Source organism: Hoplias malabaricus, chromosome X1 (assembly GCF_029633855.1).
Source record: "Hoplias malabaricus isolate fHopMal1 chromosome X1, fHopMal1.hap1, whole genome shotgun sequence".
Lineage (NCBI taxonomy): Eukaryota > Metazoa > Chordata > Actinopteri > Characiformes > Erythrinidae > Hoplias > Hoplias malabaricus.
Window position 1 is genome coordinate 25048586 of NC_089818.1, and position 19081 is coordinate 25067666.

Sequence of the window (19081 nt, forward strand, 5' to 3'; positions counted from 1 at the left end):
TCGATATCTGACTACAGTTTTGTTTTTGTTCATTTATTTACTGATTTTTACCCTTTATTTAACCAGGTTAGTCCCACTGAGAGCACTGGCCTTTATTTTTAAGGAGAATATACAGCTTTTCTCTCTTTTTCTAGAAAGGCTCAATTGTGAGAAAAGTTGAACGGACTCTTTTTAAAATCAGCCTTTATTCTTTTTGCTCATTGCTTTGGTCACATTTTCAATACTTGTTCCTTTAAATGAGAAAGAGCATCTGTTTAATCCAAATGCCAAGGGGTCAGCAGCAGAAACACTGGTTTTTAGTCGTTTTTGCTTGGTTTTCTTTCTTTTCCACTTTCGTATTTGCAACATTTAACCCGTAAACATTTCTCTGCAGTCATGGATTTTTGCTGTCATATAAAACGGGGTTTTTCTGTGTGCTACAACCTTCTGTTATAGCACTACCTGGGTCTGTCATGGAATGAGCAAAGGGCCCAGTTCCTCTGACCTAGATTGAGCCTGGACCATTGACAATCCAGTTAATGCTGGGTCATCCACCAAAATTTGCAAAGAAAACTATTAAAAATTGGTGTTTGTTCTTGATGCTGAGTGTGTAGTACCTAGTCACCGAGTGCATTATGTGCTGATGCAAGGGGCTTGGGGACTAATGCTGCTCTCCTTGTGTCCTTTTTGATGAATGAATGTGGGTCAGTGCCTCACCCAGCTTTTACTGAGGCGCAGAGAGATCACTATTTTTAAACACAGCTCAGCTGTCTGCTCCTGCTTTATGGTTGATGGTGAAATTGGAATGGTGGTGAGAAGGGAAATGAAACGAGAAGCAAAAGGATACACGGTTGATATTTATGACAAAGGAAAATCGCATTAACACAAATATAATTGTACATTTTCTTGTTTTTCTGAATTTAAGTTGCTGAACATTCAGAAGATTTGCTCTAATTTAGTAAAAGTACCAGTGATGTGTTTGGAGAGTTGGTGAGCAACTGGTGTTTTTTTTTTTTTTTTTTCCCTCTTTCCCAGATTAGCATTGTTGAAAAAGAGTGGAGAGGAGGATTGGAAGAACAGGATCAATAAGAAACAGGAGGTCATACAGGAAGTGGTGTCAATGAGTGAGAAGAGCAGCCAAATATGGCAGGAGCAAGGCCTCAAGAAGAAGGTAACTGGCTTAATATCCAGCTAAAGCTGGTCAAACTGAGTTCACCTCAAGTGACGCCATACTAATGTAAAATGGCAGACATCCTAGGTTTATATATTTATTTACTTATTAATTAATTATTGCGTTCTCCCTCTGTCTGTGTGGGTTTCCTCCGGGTGCTCCGGTTTCCTCCCACGGTCCAAAAACACTCGTTGGTAGGTGGATTGGTGATTCAAAAGTGTCCGTAGGTGTGAGTGAATGTGTGTGTCTGTGTTGCCCTGTGAAGGACTGGCGCCCCCTCCAGGGTGTATTCCCACCTTGCGCCCAATTATTCCAGGTAGGCTCTTGACCCACCGCGACCCTGAACTGGATAAGGGTTACAGATAATGAATGAATTAATTAATTTTTGTAGAAAATATGTACAATCTTATTCATGAAACATAAAGTTTGTAACTAGGTATGAGTTGTTTACTGGTAAATTCTCTAACTTTTATTCTTAGCTTTAAACGTATAAAATGTCAGTTTACATATATACACTTATTTTGCTGGAATTCTAGGTCATTCAATGACTAACTAATCATGAACAATATTCGATGTTAATCGTCACAGTGCGGCTTTTTTTCCAGCTTCTTTGACCTATTGTGACTTTATTAAATTCACCTAAAGGTTCATAAATACTACACTACTGCACATTTACAATACAATATACAGTATCATTGTAAATATAAACTACTCCAATACACTATCAGTGTCCAGTAAACAGTGCATGGAGCATGCTAGTGATTTCTTAATAGGATTTCCACCAAATAAATTGTAATCTCCTTCCAACAAGTACATAATGTTTTATTGATGTGAAGCACCAAATTTGTTAAATGAGCGTGTGAAATACAAGCATAAAATATTTGTTGTACATGAATTTATTTTTTATTTCTGTCCAATATGTTTTTAAGCCTAATTTAACATTGAATTACATAACATTACAGCTGTAGTTACTGTATGCAAGCAAAAGCATATCCATGGAACTGGGCAGCGCTTCATTTGCGCATGCATTCCTTATGTGTTATAGGAAGAAAGGGCTGCTTGTGAAGAGTTCTCATCAACAGAGCAGGTTTGGGTAAGGTTCAATGATGCAACAAATGCCACTGCTTCAACTGAAAGGGCTTTTTGCCAGTGCACTGCTTCTTGCTCTGTTTCATACTTCTAGGTGAATGATGGATGCTCTGCAAGTGCAGGGAATGGCTCGTGCCACTGCCTCTAAGTCTAGACGTTCAGCCACATTGGCTTGTTGGTTGTTCTGCTTGTCTCTGATTTAAAAAAGCTATTTTGTGGCCTATGAGCACATATCGGCTCCTTCATTAAAGCTTAAGAATTTCAATTTTGCTAGGTTTTAAATGGGCTGTGCACTAACGGGTGTGTCTCTATTTTTTTTTGTTAGTTTGCGGTTAAAGCACCTGTAGGGAGGGTGAATGGTTTCCAGTCCTGTACGTACACTCTTAAATATAAAGGTTGAACACACCCCTAGACCTAATTCTGGGGTTAGGTGTCTTTCTCCAGGGAATTTCAGCCGTTGATACTGAGGAGGAGAAATTACAGGTCTGTCTTTCCCCTACTCCCCCCTTCCAACTTGAAAGCAGCCATATTGGATCAGGGGTGAGATTTTCCAATGGGAACATGGTCATGTAGCATATCAAAGAAGAGCTGTCTCAGAAATCGATTGCTGTAATCAGATTTGCAATTTCTCTTGTGGATCAAAGTCACCCTCTGTATTAATTAAATTATACTTTATGGAACCATCGATGGTAGGTTTATGGTCATATTTTCAGTAACCTTTATTTTTAAGAGTGTATCATTTTCAGGCTTTTAAATTTCTGGCAGGTGTTGGAACTTTTGGTTGTTTTTTCTCGAGTCTCATTGTGGGTGTATGGTACCAATTTTGACTCTCAGTGCATGACAACTAAGTCTGGATGCATCTTTTGTGTAACCTTTTCATAGGTTTTGTGGAGATGTAGCTTTCGGAAGACTTGGTTTATAATGCTTTGGCCTACTTTTGAGCACCTTTTGATTTCTCATCAGCCCTTACCCACATTTGGAATCATTTTCTCACATTGCCTTGTGCCTTTCTTACTGCTCCTACTGTTCTTTCCTTTTATTCTGGTTGCTGCCTTTATTTCTCCCTTTTTCTCTGTCCTCTTTATTTTTCTACTTTACTCAATCTCCTCTCTGTAGGAGCCTGTTTTTGCCTCAACCTATTCTCCTCCTCCTTTCCCTTCCACCCCAAAATGTCCATCCGTAGAACATCCAGGCCAGGTAAGGGTCTGTGTGTGTTTGTTTCATACTTCATTTTTCAGCCATCTTCTGTTCTAAAGTTCACCTTGAGCATGTTGGGACTTGCAGTGCTAGTAAACTTTGAGTATGTTTATTTATTTTCTCTCTTAATTATGGTCAAACCAATGTATATGTCGGTATACAATATCAGCTGGTATCACAGCTCAGTTTAAATGGCATAGAAAAGATTCAGGGTTTATATATAGTTAAATAAATGTGACCACAGTTAAGTGTTCATTTGTCAGTGGATTGTTTCATGAAAACAGTGCCATAAATAAATACTGCAATATAAAGCTATTAGTATCAGGTGGGTGTCACAGAAAAATAGTTTGGTCTTGTTGGTTTTAAAAAAGGTGTCAGACTGGGTCTAAAACTGATCACTTGTTGAACAGGAGGTTAAAAGTAGAATATATTGAAAATGACAGAACGCCTACCTTGCTTTTCAGTGCCAAAACGCTTGCTCTTAGAAATTATGGGTCAAAGGCAAGGTTACACACTTATAGCTGAGAAGGGGGCGGGGAATTAGTGTTAGTTTTAGCATTCTTGAATATTTAGTTTTAATAATACTCATTAATATTGTGCCTTACTTTCAAATAACACCTGAGGCCTGCTTTGTTTACCCACAGAGATGACGCAATCACACAGTTGAAGAATGTTAACTGAAAGCTAGTACAAGATTTACTGTTTTAAAAAATAATAATAAAAATAAATATTGAAATCAGTCAAGCCTGACCATGTGTAACAAATCTACAGATTAACATCTATTTTGCGATCTTTTATCTCATCAGAGACTTGGTGAGGAGGGGGAGAAGCAGATGTCCATCGAGGAGCGGAAGCAGATGATATCTACCCGAGAGGAGGCGTGGCAAAGCACTGGAAAGGGCGTGGCCAATGACTCTGGCCAGTACACTGTGGCAGCTCGAATGATGAAGAAAGGTTGGAACATATATGTAGTTTCGTGCTGGAAGATAGCCTTGACTCAGTCTCTAACAACTGTCAAAGTGAATCAGAAACTATCACATTCTCCATCGAAATGGCACACATTAATGTGACGACGTTACTGAGCTCGCTGAGCTTTTCATTTCATTGTTGAGAAGGGATGGGAAGGAGAAGCAGAGCGTACACTCTTACTTTCTTTGCCCTCTGATAAAATCACTGATTAGATTTACTCTTCTATTAAAGTTATGGAATATTAAGGGTTTCTTTTTTTAAATATAGTGTGATGAATCATTCCTGATACAACCATAAATGTGAATATGGAAAATGTTATTGGTTTGATTAAGTCAGTGTTGTATGTAGTAAATTCAATTGATTCATTTATGAAATGGAAAATCAAGTTAGTGTTTTGTAGTTATACAAGTTACAGTGGGACCTCGAATTACGAATTTAATTTGTTCCAGAACCGAGTTCTTAACTGGAACTGCTCGTAACTGGAACAAATTTTCCTCATTTAAAATAATGGAAATAGGATTAATCGGTTCCCGCCCTCTGACAAGTCCTCAATGTCCTAAATTATGAAAAAACGCATGTTTTTCAATATGAAAGACTCACGCAAAACACAACAAAATAAACAGATGAAAGAACATATACAAAACAGATTAAGAAACATATAAATTACGGTACAGTAACCTTACCTTGGCGACAGATGAGTGTAGTTAACAGAGAGCGGCTGAGGAGGGAGGGAGGGATACTGGCACGGAACGAAGCCTTTCGCTGTTTTAGCACTTTTGATTGCGTTTTTATGTTTCAGTATCGTACGTATCGTCGATGCCCTTCGGTCATACAGCTTGCTCAGTTCATTCACCACTAAAAACACTTGTAAAACATTATAACGAACGAGATACGACTTGATACTGCGTGGTCACACGTGAGAAGAATGTGGTGGCTGGATGCGAGAGGAATCTGTGAGCGAACACCACACCAACTATCAGTTGGATAACTCGGGAAAACATTCGTAACTGGATCAGAAACCTTGCTCGCACCTCTACTCATAACTCGATTTGTACGTGTTCGGAACACTTCGTAACTCGAGGTTCCATTGTAATTAAAATGAAGCTGAACATTTTTTGGTTTTGTTAAATATAATTTAAAAAATGTATTTGTTTGTTTTGAAATCAAATTATTGTTACATTAATATGAGATGTTTAAGATGTTTACGCACGATGGATTTTAAATACTGTCTCATGTTGTATTAGTCTCTGCAGCATTTGCCAAAAAAACTCTTAAGGCACGTCAGTTTTTCCTTTTCTATCTGTACAAAGACGTAAGGTTTGACTTTGACCTTGATTCTGTCTCAGGTTTGGCAGCTTCTTCAGCAGTGATCAGTCCCATTCTGTCTCCTGTCTCTGCTAAACTGAAGAGCAGCCTTTCAGCCATTTCCAAACCACAAGAGGGTAAATATTACAGACGCCACCTGTGAACAACTACTAATCATAATATTCACCCCGAAAGTGTACCCTTTAATGCACCTTGTATTATATGGTGCCGTAATATTACCTTTAACTCCGCGTGTGCAGTGATTCATCTGTGACCTACCAGCTTTATTGATTATGATTTATTTATTTTTTGTTTAGTCAAACTATCTGTAACACACATATTCCCTAACAGAGATTGAAGCCAGAGCCGATATGGAGTCTGACAAGAAGCTAGATAAGCTGGAGACGTTTTTGGGACGGCTGAACAATAAAGGTAAGAGCTGTGGATGCTTTGATCTGTCCAGATCCTCTGGGGATTTCTGAGTCTACAATTTGTTGGTCTTTTTGTTCCCTTTCTCTCCCAGTGACAGGTTTACAGGAGACCACTCTGACAGTCACTGAGAAGGCAGTAAAGGAAGTGATGAAGTTGGATGATGAGATATTCTCAAAGTTCTACCGTCATGTGGCTGACATTCCCCGCACCATCACCAGCAGGATGCCCATTGAAGACGATTTTGACGCCATCTTTGGCAAACAAACACCAATGTAAGTGCAAAACAAATAGTGATGGCTGACGTGGCGTAACATCTGGTTATTTACATTTTAAGTGGCGCTCTGATGCTGCAGGTAGTCGATCCCTGCCTCAGGTCGTTGTGTGGGGGGAGTTTGCTGTATGGTTATGGTTTGTTTGAAATTGAGAGCATGTTTGTCCCAAATTGCCACAATTATAAAATTCTATCATCTTAAATAATCTCACCCATCGCAAAAATGACATATCTGTTGTTAAAATGTGTTTTAAGTATTTTATAAATAAAAATTTAAGACTGATAAACAATATCTGGAGTAAGTTAAAAGCATGTATTGTAATGAATACAGGAGGTCCTCTGGTTACGTCAGTCCCGAGTTACGATGTTTCGTGGTTACGACACATCTCCCATTTACTGTATAAAGCCTTGTTTCGACTTAAGTGGTTTTGCATCATAAATGTCGTAACGTGAACTTTGTGTGTGGTGTGCGCGGCGCGTCAGAAGAATACACAGTTACGCGACTCGGGACCAAGGAGGATAGGTGTAAGGATAGGATAAGTGCTTACAGTATGTTATTTACGTACAGTATGTATGTATGTTCCGACTTACACCGAAAATCGGTTTATTACGCAACGTAGGAACGGATCAACGACGTAAGTCGAGGACCCCCAGTGTATTACAGTTGGAGCCTAATAACTGGGAATCAGCGCTGATCCAGGTACATTGTAGCAGATTGGGTTTTGGGCCGTGTGAGAAGATGATAATATAATATTCAAGCCAGTCCTAATGGATTTTAATAGAACAATATCAGGACATGGCGGTTTCTAAGTCTCTTTAGTCTAATGTTCTTTTTGAAATGACACAGTTGTATGTTTGGACATGCTAATCTTGAGGATTAGCATGTAATGACGTGCTCCATGGTTTAATTGAACATTCTCATATTGCTTAATGTGTAGATAAGGGAAGGGTGTGACTGAACGAAGAATGATCTGATTAACTGCCTCGGTTGCTGTTCTTAGCTGTGATTGTCTTGGAACCAGATTGCTCCTGCTGTCTGACAGCCAGAACTAATCACAGGAGTTCAGAAAGTGAAAGGAAGCAGCTAATTAACATTGCAGGAGCATTTAATCAAGCAATTATGCAAACAAGAGCAATGCTTAAAGTGAGTGAGTGATGTCGTGTGCTTTCTTGCACCAAGCTCTTGTCCTTAACTGACATTTGTATGTTATGCTTTTATGTAATTTAAGCCAATATTGGTGTTTTTTAAGTGGTCACTTCCATTAAATTGTTCTGGGCAAAGCTAGGTTTAATTTGTCGTGTGTGTGTATTTTTGTCTTTAATACACCACAAAAATTCATATACATCATCTGCTTGGTCCTTGATCTGTTTGACTGCAGGCTTACTTCAGCGATGGTGCAGCACAAGAGGGCAGTGCGTCCCTTACGTAATGTTCAGGCTTCTCGCAACCCACTGAAGATACTAGCAGCACGAGAGGACATTAGACACGAGTACACTGAACAACGCCTAAACATCGGTGTCCTGGAGAGCAAGAGGATCAAACAGGAGAAGAGTGAGTGATGAAGAGAGGGAGAAATTAGTGTCTTTACCATGACAGACTGATTCTGTAAAAGTTATTTAAATAAGAAATAACTGAGGGTTAATTTTAGATGGATGCATCTGGTCAAAATATAAGTTGTATTTAAATGTCTTTAAATTTCTGCAGGTTTGTGAACAATTTCTAGACGCCTGCTTTAGTTTTCCATACTGAGAGTGTTTTATTTATTTTTAAATGTTAATGAGCCATGGATTTGTATTTCTTTTTTGACCCAGGGCACCCAACACAGGCATATGAATGCAGGCCATCTTTCTCAGTCAAATATTCAGACGTCAAATAACCTTTTATCAACACTTTTTTTAATATAATTAAAGTTACAACTGGCCTTAAATATTTTGTGAAAATCTGGTGTAAAAGATGGACTCATATTCTCCCAAATTAAAGGATATATCACAGAGAATGTAGCTACAGTGTTTCACAGGCCAGTGCTGGTGACTTCTTACCTATTTGGTTTTGAGCATCAACTCATGACTCACGTCCCCCCCCCCCTCCCCTTGTCCCTGGAGGTGGTGTGTAGTGGAGGTTGTACTTGTAAACCTAAACTTATGTCCATGGTGTGAGCTGATTCACTAATTTAAGGGGTGTCTACAATCTTTTGAACAATGAGCAATGACAGCAGCTGTGTAGTCACAGTATCATATTTGGTTTCTCTCTGTTTATGTTTGGTTTGTGTTTGCAGTGAGTAAAAGCTCCAGTTTGTCTGATGCTGCTCTGGCCGGTTTGGCCAGTAAAGAGAACTACAGCAGTGTGAGTCTACGCAGCGTCAGCATCTCTGAGCAGGTCACCAATAACAGCGCGGCTCCCTACAAAAAGCTGATGCTCATGCAGGTTAAAGGTCAGTGCCACACCTTCCGACATGTTGAATATGATATAGATACACGCCTCAGTATTAGCAATGTTCTATGTCTAGTTTTATAAGCCAAGGCATATTTATTATAAAGTCATATATAGAGTGATGATCTAAATAAATTTTTGGAGTTTGTCTCTTCTTTTTGAACGCAGGGCAGTGTTAACGTGTGTTAAGTTATTCATTTAAGATTCATGGCAGGGGTGGGGAAAAAATAAAAAAAATTATTGGCTTTCCTTTGCTTAGCCATTTTTCAGACTTAACAGTTGATAGCAGAAACGCAACTAGTGGATGAAACAAAAATCATGGTTCCCACAGCCGACTGAATCATTTGAACAGGGCTCGATTTGTTTGCCTAACAATCTATCCAGTAAAATGTGTAAATATCTGGCAGAACATATGCTGTTGAGTGTAGGCGGTGTATGCCCCATGGGCTGGAGGTTTCCCACGTCTGATTGGTTAGTAATTATTTAATAAGTACTTTTAAGCAAGTTGTATAAGACAATTTTTTCAGTTTAATAAAAACATATATATTTGTTGCCTAGGTCGTAGACATGTCCAGACCAGACTAGTGGAGCCTAGAGTGTCCTCTCTGAACAGTGGTGACTGCTTTCTTTTGGTCACCCCTGAGCACTGCTTCGTTTGGATGGGAGAATTTGCAAATGTCATTGAGAAGGCAAAGGTACAGTTAACCTGACACTGTTTGTGGAGCGTAGTCCTGTTATTGAAGTGTTTTCAATATTGACAAACTATATTCTGTAGCACTGACTTTATATAATATGCATAAATGTGTTAATTTATTGTAGGAAAGTTGGTTAATTCTGTAATACCCCCCCCCCCAATTCCTTTTGTTTAGGCGTCTGAGTTGGCTACTTTCATCCAGCTGAACCATGACCTTGGTTGCCGGGCAACACAGGTGGAGACCATTGAGGAAGGGATGAACAGTCAAAGCCCTGCAGCAGCAGAGTTCTGGAAAATTCTTGGCGGTCCAGGCAGTTACCAGGGTGTGTTTCCAACACAAACCTAAACACACCAACACACAATGAGACTGAACTGAATAAACATTTATACACATTTTATAAGAGGCAGTTACTGACGATGAATGAAGGCATTAACAAGCAGAAAAATCACAGAACGTAGGAGAAAGTAAATGTGTGTGTTGTGTGTCGTTACAGCGGCTGGCTCCCCAGAAGAGGACGAGTTTTTTGAGAGCGCCATCGTGGAGACGAATTGTGTTTTCCGTCTAGTGGATGATAAGCTGCTTCCTGATGATGATTTCTGGGGCAAAATGCCTCGCAGTTCCCTGCTGGGGTCCAAAGAGGTCTGAAATGGTTTACTCTGATTACGTGACGTTTTTCCTGTGTTGACTGGGTGTACTATTATTAAACTCAGTCCAGAGTGTAGACTTATAACAGTTCATTCACAATATTATATTGTTATTATACACTAAAAATTTGAATAATTATGACTGCTAATGACATTTTGAATAATGTGGAATTTATCCAAATTTAACTGATGTTCTTTGTCATGTAAACAGTCGTATGAAAAAAATTGTATTTATTTAAACTATTTACCCACTTTTATCCCCAATTGTAGTAACAGCCAGTGCTATCCATTAGTAAGCAAAGAGTCACCCAGTCAAGCTCTTTACAAACGGCCACTAGGAACCCCGTGCCAGCTCAATGTGAGAACGTTTACAGAGCTAATTTGCCAGCTAACAGACACCTGAACTGGCTAGTATTGATCTTAATCAGGAAAAGGAAGGACTACCAATTTTTGTAGGGAGTGAGGCCAATTAATGGTACTCTTGGATTCTCAGCCTAGAATAGCATCTCCTGATGATGGAGCCTGTTTATTTTGTTTGGTTTTCTAAGTAAATAAAGGTGCATTCTACACGTATAAACCAGACATTTTACAGTGCCTCTCTCTGTAAGCCAACTAATCAGATTTTGCTCATGATTTGTATTGTGTGTGTGTGTGTGTAGGTGCTGGTGTTTGATCTTGGCAGTGAGGTCTATGTATGGCATGGTAAGGAGGTAACACTGGCACAGAGGAAAGTGGCCTTTCAGCTGGCTAAGCACTTGTGGAATGGCACTTTTGACTACACCAACTGCGACATCAACCCTCTGGACCCAGGCGGTTGCAATTCACTCATACCTAGGTCTGGAAATGGCACGGTTAACACACTCTCAAATAAGAAGGTATTCTGTCTTGCTCTTTTTTCGAGATGGTGAAAGTCTGTTTTTGCAGGAAAGGCCAGGGCCGTCCAGACTGGGCCATATTCGGCAGGTTGACAGAACACAATGAAACTTCTCTGTTCAAAGAGAAGTTTTTAGACTGGAGGGAAATGGCCACTTCACCACAAGCCAAAAATGGCAATGAGCAGTCATTTGAGCAAAAGGTAAGTATGTTTTTACATGATTGACTCTTATAACTTGGTGTTAATGTGTACTGTAAGTGTTCAGTGATGTGATTGGCTCTTGCACACATGACATGTTCAATGAGAGAGCTATAAAAGGGAAACAAAAGAGCAACTTACTGAACACACACTGAGATCCTTCACCATGTCTAATACAAGTACCCAGAAGCCAATGAGCTCTTTCGATTTTAATTCAGCTGCTAGTTTTTAGTGCACTATTTCTCTAGGTCTTACTGTAACATGTAGGGGAAAATAATCTAGAGTTCACAACACTCTCAAAAGCACAACAGCATTTAGGTCAGTTAGTGTTCATAAAGTTTTAACTGTTTCTGACCAAAATGAGCGAATGTGATAGCCTCCAAATCTCTCCCCTCCACCCATCGATGTGCACAGCTGGCTCAGAGTGTGGACTCCCGGTCGGAGTGTTGTGCGTATGACGTGGCTCTGATGCTGCCGGTGCTGCAGTCGACGGTCAGCATGATCCTGGACGGTCAGGATGTGGGTCGTGGTCACGGGCCTGTGAATGGCAGCACTGAGGACCACCTGCGCTCTCTGGAGCTCGGCACCGTCAGCGTGGATGTCTGGCATATACTGGAGTTTGACTACAGCAGGCTCCCCAAACAGAGCATCGGTCAGTTCCATGAGGGAGACGCATATGTGGTGAAGTGGAAGTACATGGTGAGCGTCGCAGGTCAGTACCCCGAGCTGAAAGACTGCTGTGGGAGGGTTTTTAAAATGTTTTGCAATAAAGTAGTTCTATAATCATAATCAGTGGTATTTTTGCTTAGGTTTTTAGGAGCTGGACACATTTAACCTACCAACATAATTGTTAGCAGCTAATGAATGGATCCAATTTTATTGGGTGGTGGAGAAAGGGCCTTTCTTGGCTTTGTGAATGTACATGCTATACTGTGCATACAACCTGTGGTCCACCAGGGGGCAGTCGTGGTTAAGGAAAACAGTGGCAGCTCATTGCCAGGGCTCCTGAACAAACATCAGTGGATTTACAAAAACAAAAAGTCTCCACCATGTCTAGCTTTTAAATATTTGTAATAGGAAGATGTAAGAAAATAACGGCTTAACGTAGGCATGAATATACCACTCACAACAAAACAAAACTATTTTGTGTTTAGAAGTTTGATACATGTTAGTTTGGTGTGTGTGTGTGTAGTGGGGAGCAGGCAGAAGCCTGAGCAGGTTCGCAGTGCTGGTCCTGGCCGGGAGAAGTGCTGCTATTTCTTTTGGCAGGGCAGAAACTCCACAGTGAGTGAGAAAGGAACCTCAGCACTGATGACTGTCGAGCTGGATGAAGAGAGAGGGGCACAGGTAAAGTGTGTGTGAAAGGTAGTGGCATCTGCATACCAGCACAAACACACCACTGTTCCTACTTTTAAAAGTACTTTCCACCCCAAAAATTATTAAAACAGTGGTGTTTATTATCTACAATGACTCATTTATATGTATTTACTTATTCGCAGTGTGTGTACGTATGTGTGCGCCCACATCTGGCCTGTACTGGACTGGTGGCATTGTTCCAGATGGTTATAGTTTGTGGTGATTTTGTAGGTCCAGGTGCAGCAGGGCAAAGAACCGCCATGTTTCCTGCAGTGTTTCAATGGAGGCATGATTGTTCATTCGGGGAAGAGGGAGGAAGAGGAGGAGAACATTCAGAGTAAGAACAATTCTCTCGTCTGTTTAATCCTCATGGTCACCTTCCAGTTCTAACTACAGATAGCTGTGTTACGTCATACGTTTATAAAGCAGCGTTTTTGTAAAAACTCAACAAGGATTTACCTCTGTAGAGATACTGAAACATTGAGAAGTTAAAGTTTTATATTAATACTGTGCTCTCCCTGTGGCCTGATGGGGACATTCTTAAATGTTTGTGTAAAAAACTGTAGTTTTATTGAGTTTAGTGGCCTCTGTCCTCGTGTTCCTGTGTATTTGATACCCCTTTGTGTGAGTAGTTAAGTGCTAGACTAAGATTCTCTGTATTTTTAGTTCAATAAAGAGCATTATCCAATAAGAGCCATGTTTTTCTCAATTCCTTTGATCCAAACACCACAGAATATTATTGTTAAGCTCTTACAGAAGTAATATCTCTGCCCTCCAGGTGAGTGGCGTCTGTACTGTGTTCGTGGTGAAGTGCCAGTCGAGGGACACTTGCTGGAAGTAGCGTGTCACTGCAGCAGTCTGCGATCTCGCACCTCCATGATCCTGCTGAACAGTAACCAAGCCCTCCTCTATCTGTGGCACGGCTGCAAGACTCAAGCGCACACCCGTGAAGTGGCCTGCACCGGCGCGGACAAGATCAGAGAGCAGTGAGTTCACCACATGGTGGTATTCTTTTTGATGAAAACACATTTTAAAATAATAAACAAAAAGCAGAAGCTCAATAAAACACGATTTACTGGACTGAGCACCAATAACCTGATGCTGTTCCTTCAAGGCGACCTCTGGAGGCTGGACTTCACAGCAGTTGCAACGTGACCATCCATGAGTGTGAAGAGGGGGCAGAACCGATGGAATTCTGGGAAGCTTTAGGCGGGAAGGACCGTAAAGCTTATGACTGCATGCTTCAAGGTACGGCTTTTCACATTTACCTTTAACTGTTGCTCTTTAAAGTCTTCATTCAGATCAGTGTCAAGGGAAAGAGCAGTCCTCTATAAGCAGTCTTACAGAGAGATGTTATAAAGAGTGATTTTGAACAAGCCTAATGCCATTTTGGAGAGTAAATGAATTGTTTGAATGTTTACACCTCAAAAATTGTATTATGTTGAAATTTACAGATAAAACTAATTTACCCCTGTATTTATTTATTGAAATCTTGAATGTTTTTTGTATAAACATTGTCTTTGTGTTTGTTAAACTTCTACTGCAAGTCTTAATTTTGTCGACTTGATTTTTAGACCCTGGAAAATTTAACTTCACCCCTCGACTGTTCCAGCTGACTAGTTCTTCTGGTGAGTTTGTCGCTCAGGAATTTTTCTACCCATCCAGAGCTCCAGACCTAGTCAGCTCACTCCCATTCCTCCAGGAGGACCTGTACTCTGCCCCTCAGCCAGGTAACGTTTAACCCACACCCCTGAACAGCTGGACACACTGTATTAATGTCCTATTGCTTTTAGTAATTGAGACAAATGAAAATGAGCTGAAGAATTCAACCCCAGTGATGTGACCCTCTATTTTTCCTGCTCTCTTGCTTTAATCTCTCTGTAGCTCTGTTCCTGGTAGATAACTATCATGAGGTCTACCTGTGGCAGGGCTGGTGGCCACAGGACACTGAAACACCAGGGTCAGCTCGCATCCGTTGGGATGCTGATAGGAAATGTGCCATGGAAACTGTGCTCCGATACTGCAGAGGTGAGGTATCAACTTAGTGCAGTGTTTCTCTGCTTTTTGATTAAATATGGACAATAGATATTAAGGCTCAACTGGTGATGTTTTCACCTTTCAGAGAAGAATGAGAGAAATCCTCAGAAGTCGTACCTGATCCACGCCGGGCTGGAGCCCCTCACCTTCACTAACATGTTCCCCAGCTGGGAGCATCGAGAAGATATCGCAGAGATAACAGAACAGGTGAGACTGCGTACACACACACACACCTGTAAATAACCTCTGTATTCTAAAATGTATATTTAATTATATTCTCATATGTGGGTAACTGGGCTATTTCTTTTTAAAATGAATTGTTAAAATAAGACGCATTTAAAAACTCATGTTGGCTTGTAATTTGTTGCTTTTGTCTGAACCTGTAAAGTAGCCTTTTTTTTCACAGCCTCATACAGCGCAGTACACTGTGAGATGAAATAACGTTCCTCCAGGACGTTTGGTGCAACATACAAACCCCTTTCCCAGAAAAGTTGGGACATTTGTGTAAAATGCAATAAAATGAAGAGTCTGTGTTTATTCCCTCAAAGCTTTATTTATCAGAGAGAAACCTAGAAAATATTCATTCATTCATTCATTCATTATCTGTAACCCTTATCCAGTTCAGGGTCGCGGTGGGTCCAGAGCCTACCTGGAATCATTGGGCGCAAGGTGGGAATACACCCTGGAGGGGGCACCAGTCCTTCACAGGGCAACTCGCACATTTACTCACACACTCACACCTACGGACACTTTTGAGTCTCCAATCCACCTACCAACGTGTGTTTTTGGACTGTGGGAGGAAACCCACGCGGACACAGAGAGAACACACCACACTCCTCACAGACAGTCACCCGGAGGAAACCCACGCAGACACAGAGAGAACACACCACACTCCTCACAGACAGTCACCCGGAACGGGAATCGAACCCCACAACCTCCAGGCTGTGCCACCCTAGAGAAATATTGAGAATAAATAATTTCAATGTTGTCACAGAACTTGATTGTATTTTGTAAATATAAATAGATTTAGAATAACTTACTACACACTCTAAAAAAGCTACAATGGAAGCATTACAATGTATTATATTTTTCTCTTAACATCTGATTTTCTAATGGCATTAGTAGATGTGAACAATTAATAGCTTCCATCCCAAAACTGTAAAGTTTTTCTGTATTGTATTGACTTAACTTGAGGTGTGTGTGTGTAGGAGGCAGAGGTGTGTAACCAGATCATTCTGGTGGAGGACGTTCTCTCTCGTCTCTGTCAAAGCATCTACCCACTTGAAGAGCTGCAGAGCCGACCCCTTCCCCACGGTGTTGACCCCCTGCGTCTTGAAATCTACCTGTCCGATGACGACTTTGAGGTTAGATCATGCACCATCCACTCGTTCCTCAGTGCTCAGGATTCAAACTTAAGATCTCAGAATGATTGTATTCGAAATGTATTTTTTAAATTCATTCATTAAGATCCTTTACTTATAAAATATGGAGGTTAAAGGTATTATATTCGGTCCCAAATCTGAAGGATATTTAACAGCTGTAACCCTTGTGATAAACTGAATTTCTGAGAGAACTTTGATGGTCCATAAACACTAAATCTGAACAAACTCATAAATGGTGATGAATAACCTGAAGGACAGTAGTATTTGGCCTGAATGGTCCTTTTTAAAAGAGAGGTGTTTTCTTGTACTCAGTTTCTAAATGTGCAGATTCTGATGTTCTGTTTTCATACTCCAGGCTGGTTTGTAGGGGTTTGTAGGTGAGTGTTTCTTTTTACACGAGTGGTTCTCACACAGAGAAATCACTGCTCCTGTCCTTTCTTCACCAATGGACTTGATCACTTTGTTCCTATTGCACTCTTCTTTCCTTGGCTTCTTTTTGCCTTTTCTAAGGCTAGGACACACATGCTTCAGTACATGTTTTACATTTATGGACTTCTCCAAGATTTTACTTTAGGTTGCCTAGCATGACCACAACTTTGTTTCTTCTGGTTTAGCTTAGCACCTTTTACCCTCATTCTCAAAGGATCTCACTCTCGCTCTCTCTCTTTTAGTTCCACAACACCCCCAACCCACCTCTGAACTCCCCCCTGTTCTCCATCACTGTCACTCTCTCCTTCATTCTCCCTCCATCCCTCTTTCCTCATTTGATTTTGATCTTGCTCTGTTTCACCCTCTCTTCTTTCTATGCAGTTCCATAGTTAAATTCCTTTCACCTGAACTCAAGGCATGAATCATTGAGGTGTGATATATCTAGCTTCTAGTGAGAGCTGTCAATAAAGTCCTGTTTTGTTAAGTTCCGCTGATGTGTAGACATCGTGCTGCTGGAATCTTGGTCATTCCCAGACGGCTGCATTGGTGAAGTTCACTCCAGTCAGAGACACTTTAGGCCACAGCCCTAAAGCTTACAATGTGCAAAATGGGAATGATGAGATTCAGCAGAGAGAGGGGTTTCAAGGTGGTCCTCTTTGTATTTTGATGAGCCTGTCACTCCCAAAGCTCTTTGATTATCTGCTCATTTTTAGTAGATCATCTGTGAATGAATGTAACTCTTTCTGTGTATTATCCTCACTGCTGCTTCTCATAGTGAACTAAACAAAACTTGTTAAAAACGAGCACAATGCTCCGTACTAGAAGTAGTTTGTAATGCAGGACAAAACACTTATTAAATGAAGTGGATTTTTTTTCCACACAATTTTCTCGCTCTCCAGGCTGTTTGTGTTGAGCTGGAAACAAATCTGAAGTGTTCACGAAAACCTAGTGTCACTTAAAAAAATTAAAAATAAAATAAAAAAGGGGCTCGGGCCAATATACTAGGCATCCTCTCTCTGCTCCTGCTCATGGCAGAAAAACAGCATCTGGACCTATTTATAGACAGTGATAAGACCTCCAAACATTGAAAATCATGAAAACAGGTGAGGATATTGTTTTATTCAAGACTTTACGGTGGAACTGACTCTAAACCCTTTTGTATTATAACTGCATGAAAATAAACACAGACCAGCTACAAAGCTAAATGACTTGAGTAATTCAAACAGTGAATAAAAAGTTAAACTTCAGCCACATAAACAGTCTTTTCTCCCCCAAACACTGTTCCACCTTAAAAGACGGAGAGCTTCCATACGTAAACAAACCAAAGACAACAGCAGTTCCTCAGAATCAGAGCTTGTTGACTTTAAGCCTGATTTTGAAAAGTATTCAAGTACTACTTCAGATATAAAGATGAGTATTTGCAGTGACTCTTTCAGCTCAATAAAACACATTATTGTTGATAGAATCACGCATGTTTTAGACGTTATAAAATAAGATTAGTGGAAATCTAAATAAATCTTAAATATTTTAATTTTTTGTTGACGGCTGTTCTTGGAGAAAGTCCAGTTTTTGCCATGGCTGTCCATTTCAGACAGATGTTGAGACCTCACCACATTCTTCTAGGTGGTGGTTTGTCCTCACTGACTGTCCTCTCGTGACTCTCGGGTATGTTCTGTTTCCTCAGAAAGCCCTGGAGATGAAGCGTGAGGAGTATGAGGCCTTGCCCGGGTGGAAGCAAGTCAACCTTAAAAAAGCCAAAGGACTCTTCTAGGCTCCTGTGATCACGTTGATGGTACCTCCATACTTCCACTTGGGGTAATGGGACATGGGGTTGTCATGGAAACCACCCCCACTGGAGTGTGGTCAGGCTACGTTCTGAGAACAGGGTGATGGGGTCACACCGATGGTCACTTTAGTATATGCACTTGTGTGCGAAACTGCCGCAGTGTAAGTCTTCGACGTTATCGCTGTGTTCCGAGGAAGTGATGTCGTTGTATTCGTGTCGGCACAATCTACGCACTTTCAGCAGCTGCCACTGTCCACTGTGTGATGTCATGTCTTTATGAACTGTGCTGTGCAGTATCATATCTTACATCAAACACTGTCATTTTGTCCTTTTCTGTTTCTTTTTATCACGTGTCGGGAGAAGGGTTTGATACGTCTCCTTGTTTTGTCCTGCGTCTGTCCTGGGGATGGTGCTGTGCATGTCATTTTGGAAATGTGTGTTAAAACAAAAAAAGAAAACAAGTAAGTGTTTTAATAGAATTAAAATTGCTCTGGCTCTGGATTTTCCATCGTAAGAGGAGTTAACGTGCTGAGTTTGCAAATTCCTTTTGCTGAATGGATATTGTTTGGCCGTTGTGGTGCTCTGTTGCCTTAAAGGTACAGGAGCATTGAGGATTTGAAGGTGAAAGATTAAATGAATGAATTACTGTAAATGTACAGCATAGTGCCTTGCTTTTGTGTACAGTTTATATACAGAAGGGACTCTAGTCTGCATTTCAAAGACTTTCTTTGATAAAAGAAATGGTGAATAAACAAAGCATATTAAAAAATGTCACCAACTCGTGTTTCATTGTTGCTCTCCATGATTGTCTAAATTTTATGAAATTACATAAACCA

At 40.5% G+C, this 19081-nt stretch overlaps 1 protein-coding gene across 6 annotated transcripts in view; it reads left to right on the top strand.

Moving 5' to 3' along the window:
* LOC136675401 (supervillin-like) overlaps window positions 1-18997 on the top strand; it is a 60801-nt gene extending 41804 nt beyond the window's left edge. For 3 of the 6 annotated variants that reach the window (XM_066651926.1, XM_066651931.1, XM_066651927.1), the window contains 23 exons: window positions 1015-1150; window positions 2196-2243; window positions 4243-4390; window positions 5752-5847; window positions 6062-6142; window positions 6234-6414; window positions 7793-7965; window positions 8690-8845; window positions 9403-9539; window positions 9714-9861; window positions 10033-10178; window positions 10843-11018; window positions 11108-11258; window positions 11670-11967; window positions 12448-12602; window positions 12843-12948; window positions 13390-13597; window positions 13726-13859; window positions 14186-14341; window positions 14496-14639; window positions 14734-14855; window positions 15857-16012; window positions 18144-18997. In XM_066651926.1, the coding sequence (XP_066508023.1) occupies window positions 1015-1150; window positions 2196-2243; window positions 4243-4390; window positions 5752-5847; window positions 6062-6142; window positions 6234-6414; window positions 7793-7965; window positions 8690-8845; window positions 9403-9539; window positions 9714-9861; window positions 10033-10178; window positions 10843-11018; window positions 11108-11258; window positions 11670-11967; window positions 12448-12602; window positions 12843-12948; window positions 13390-13597; window positions 13726-13859; window positions 14186-14341; window positions 14496-14639; window positions 14734-14855; window positions 15857-16012; window positions 18144-18230 (3343 nt within the window). In that variant the 3' untranslated portion in view covers window positions 18231-18997. Of the gene's footprint in view, window positions 1-1014; window positions 1151-2195; window positions 2244-4242; window positions 4391-5751; window positions 5848-6061; window positions 6143-6233; window positions 6415-7792; window positions 7966-8689; window positions 8846-9402; window positions 9540-9713; window positions 9862-10032; window positions 10179-10842; window positions 11019-11107; window positions 11259-11669; window positions 11968-12447; window positions 12603-12842; window positions 12949-13389; window positions 13598-13725; window positions 13860-14185; window positions 14342-14495; window positions 14640-14733; window positions 14856-15856; window positions 16013-16385; window positions 16408-18143 lie in introns of all 6 variants that reach the window. The other 3 variants (XM_066651928.1, XM_066651932.1, XM_066651929.1) reach the window with 2 other exon arrangements.
* The last annotated feature ends 84 nt before the right edge of the window (window positions 18998-19081 follow it).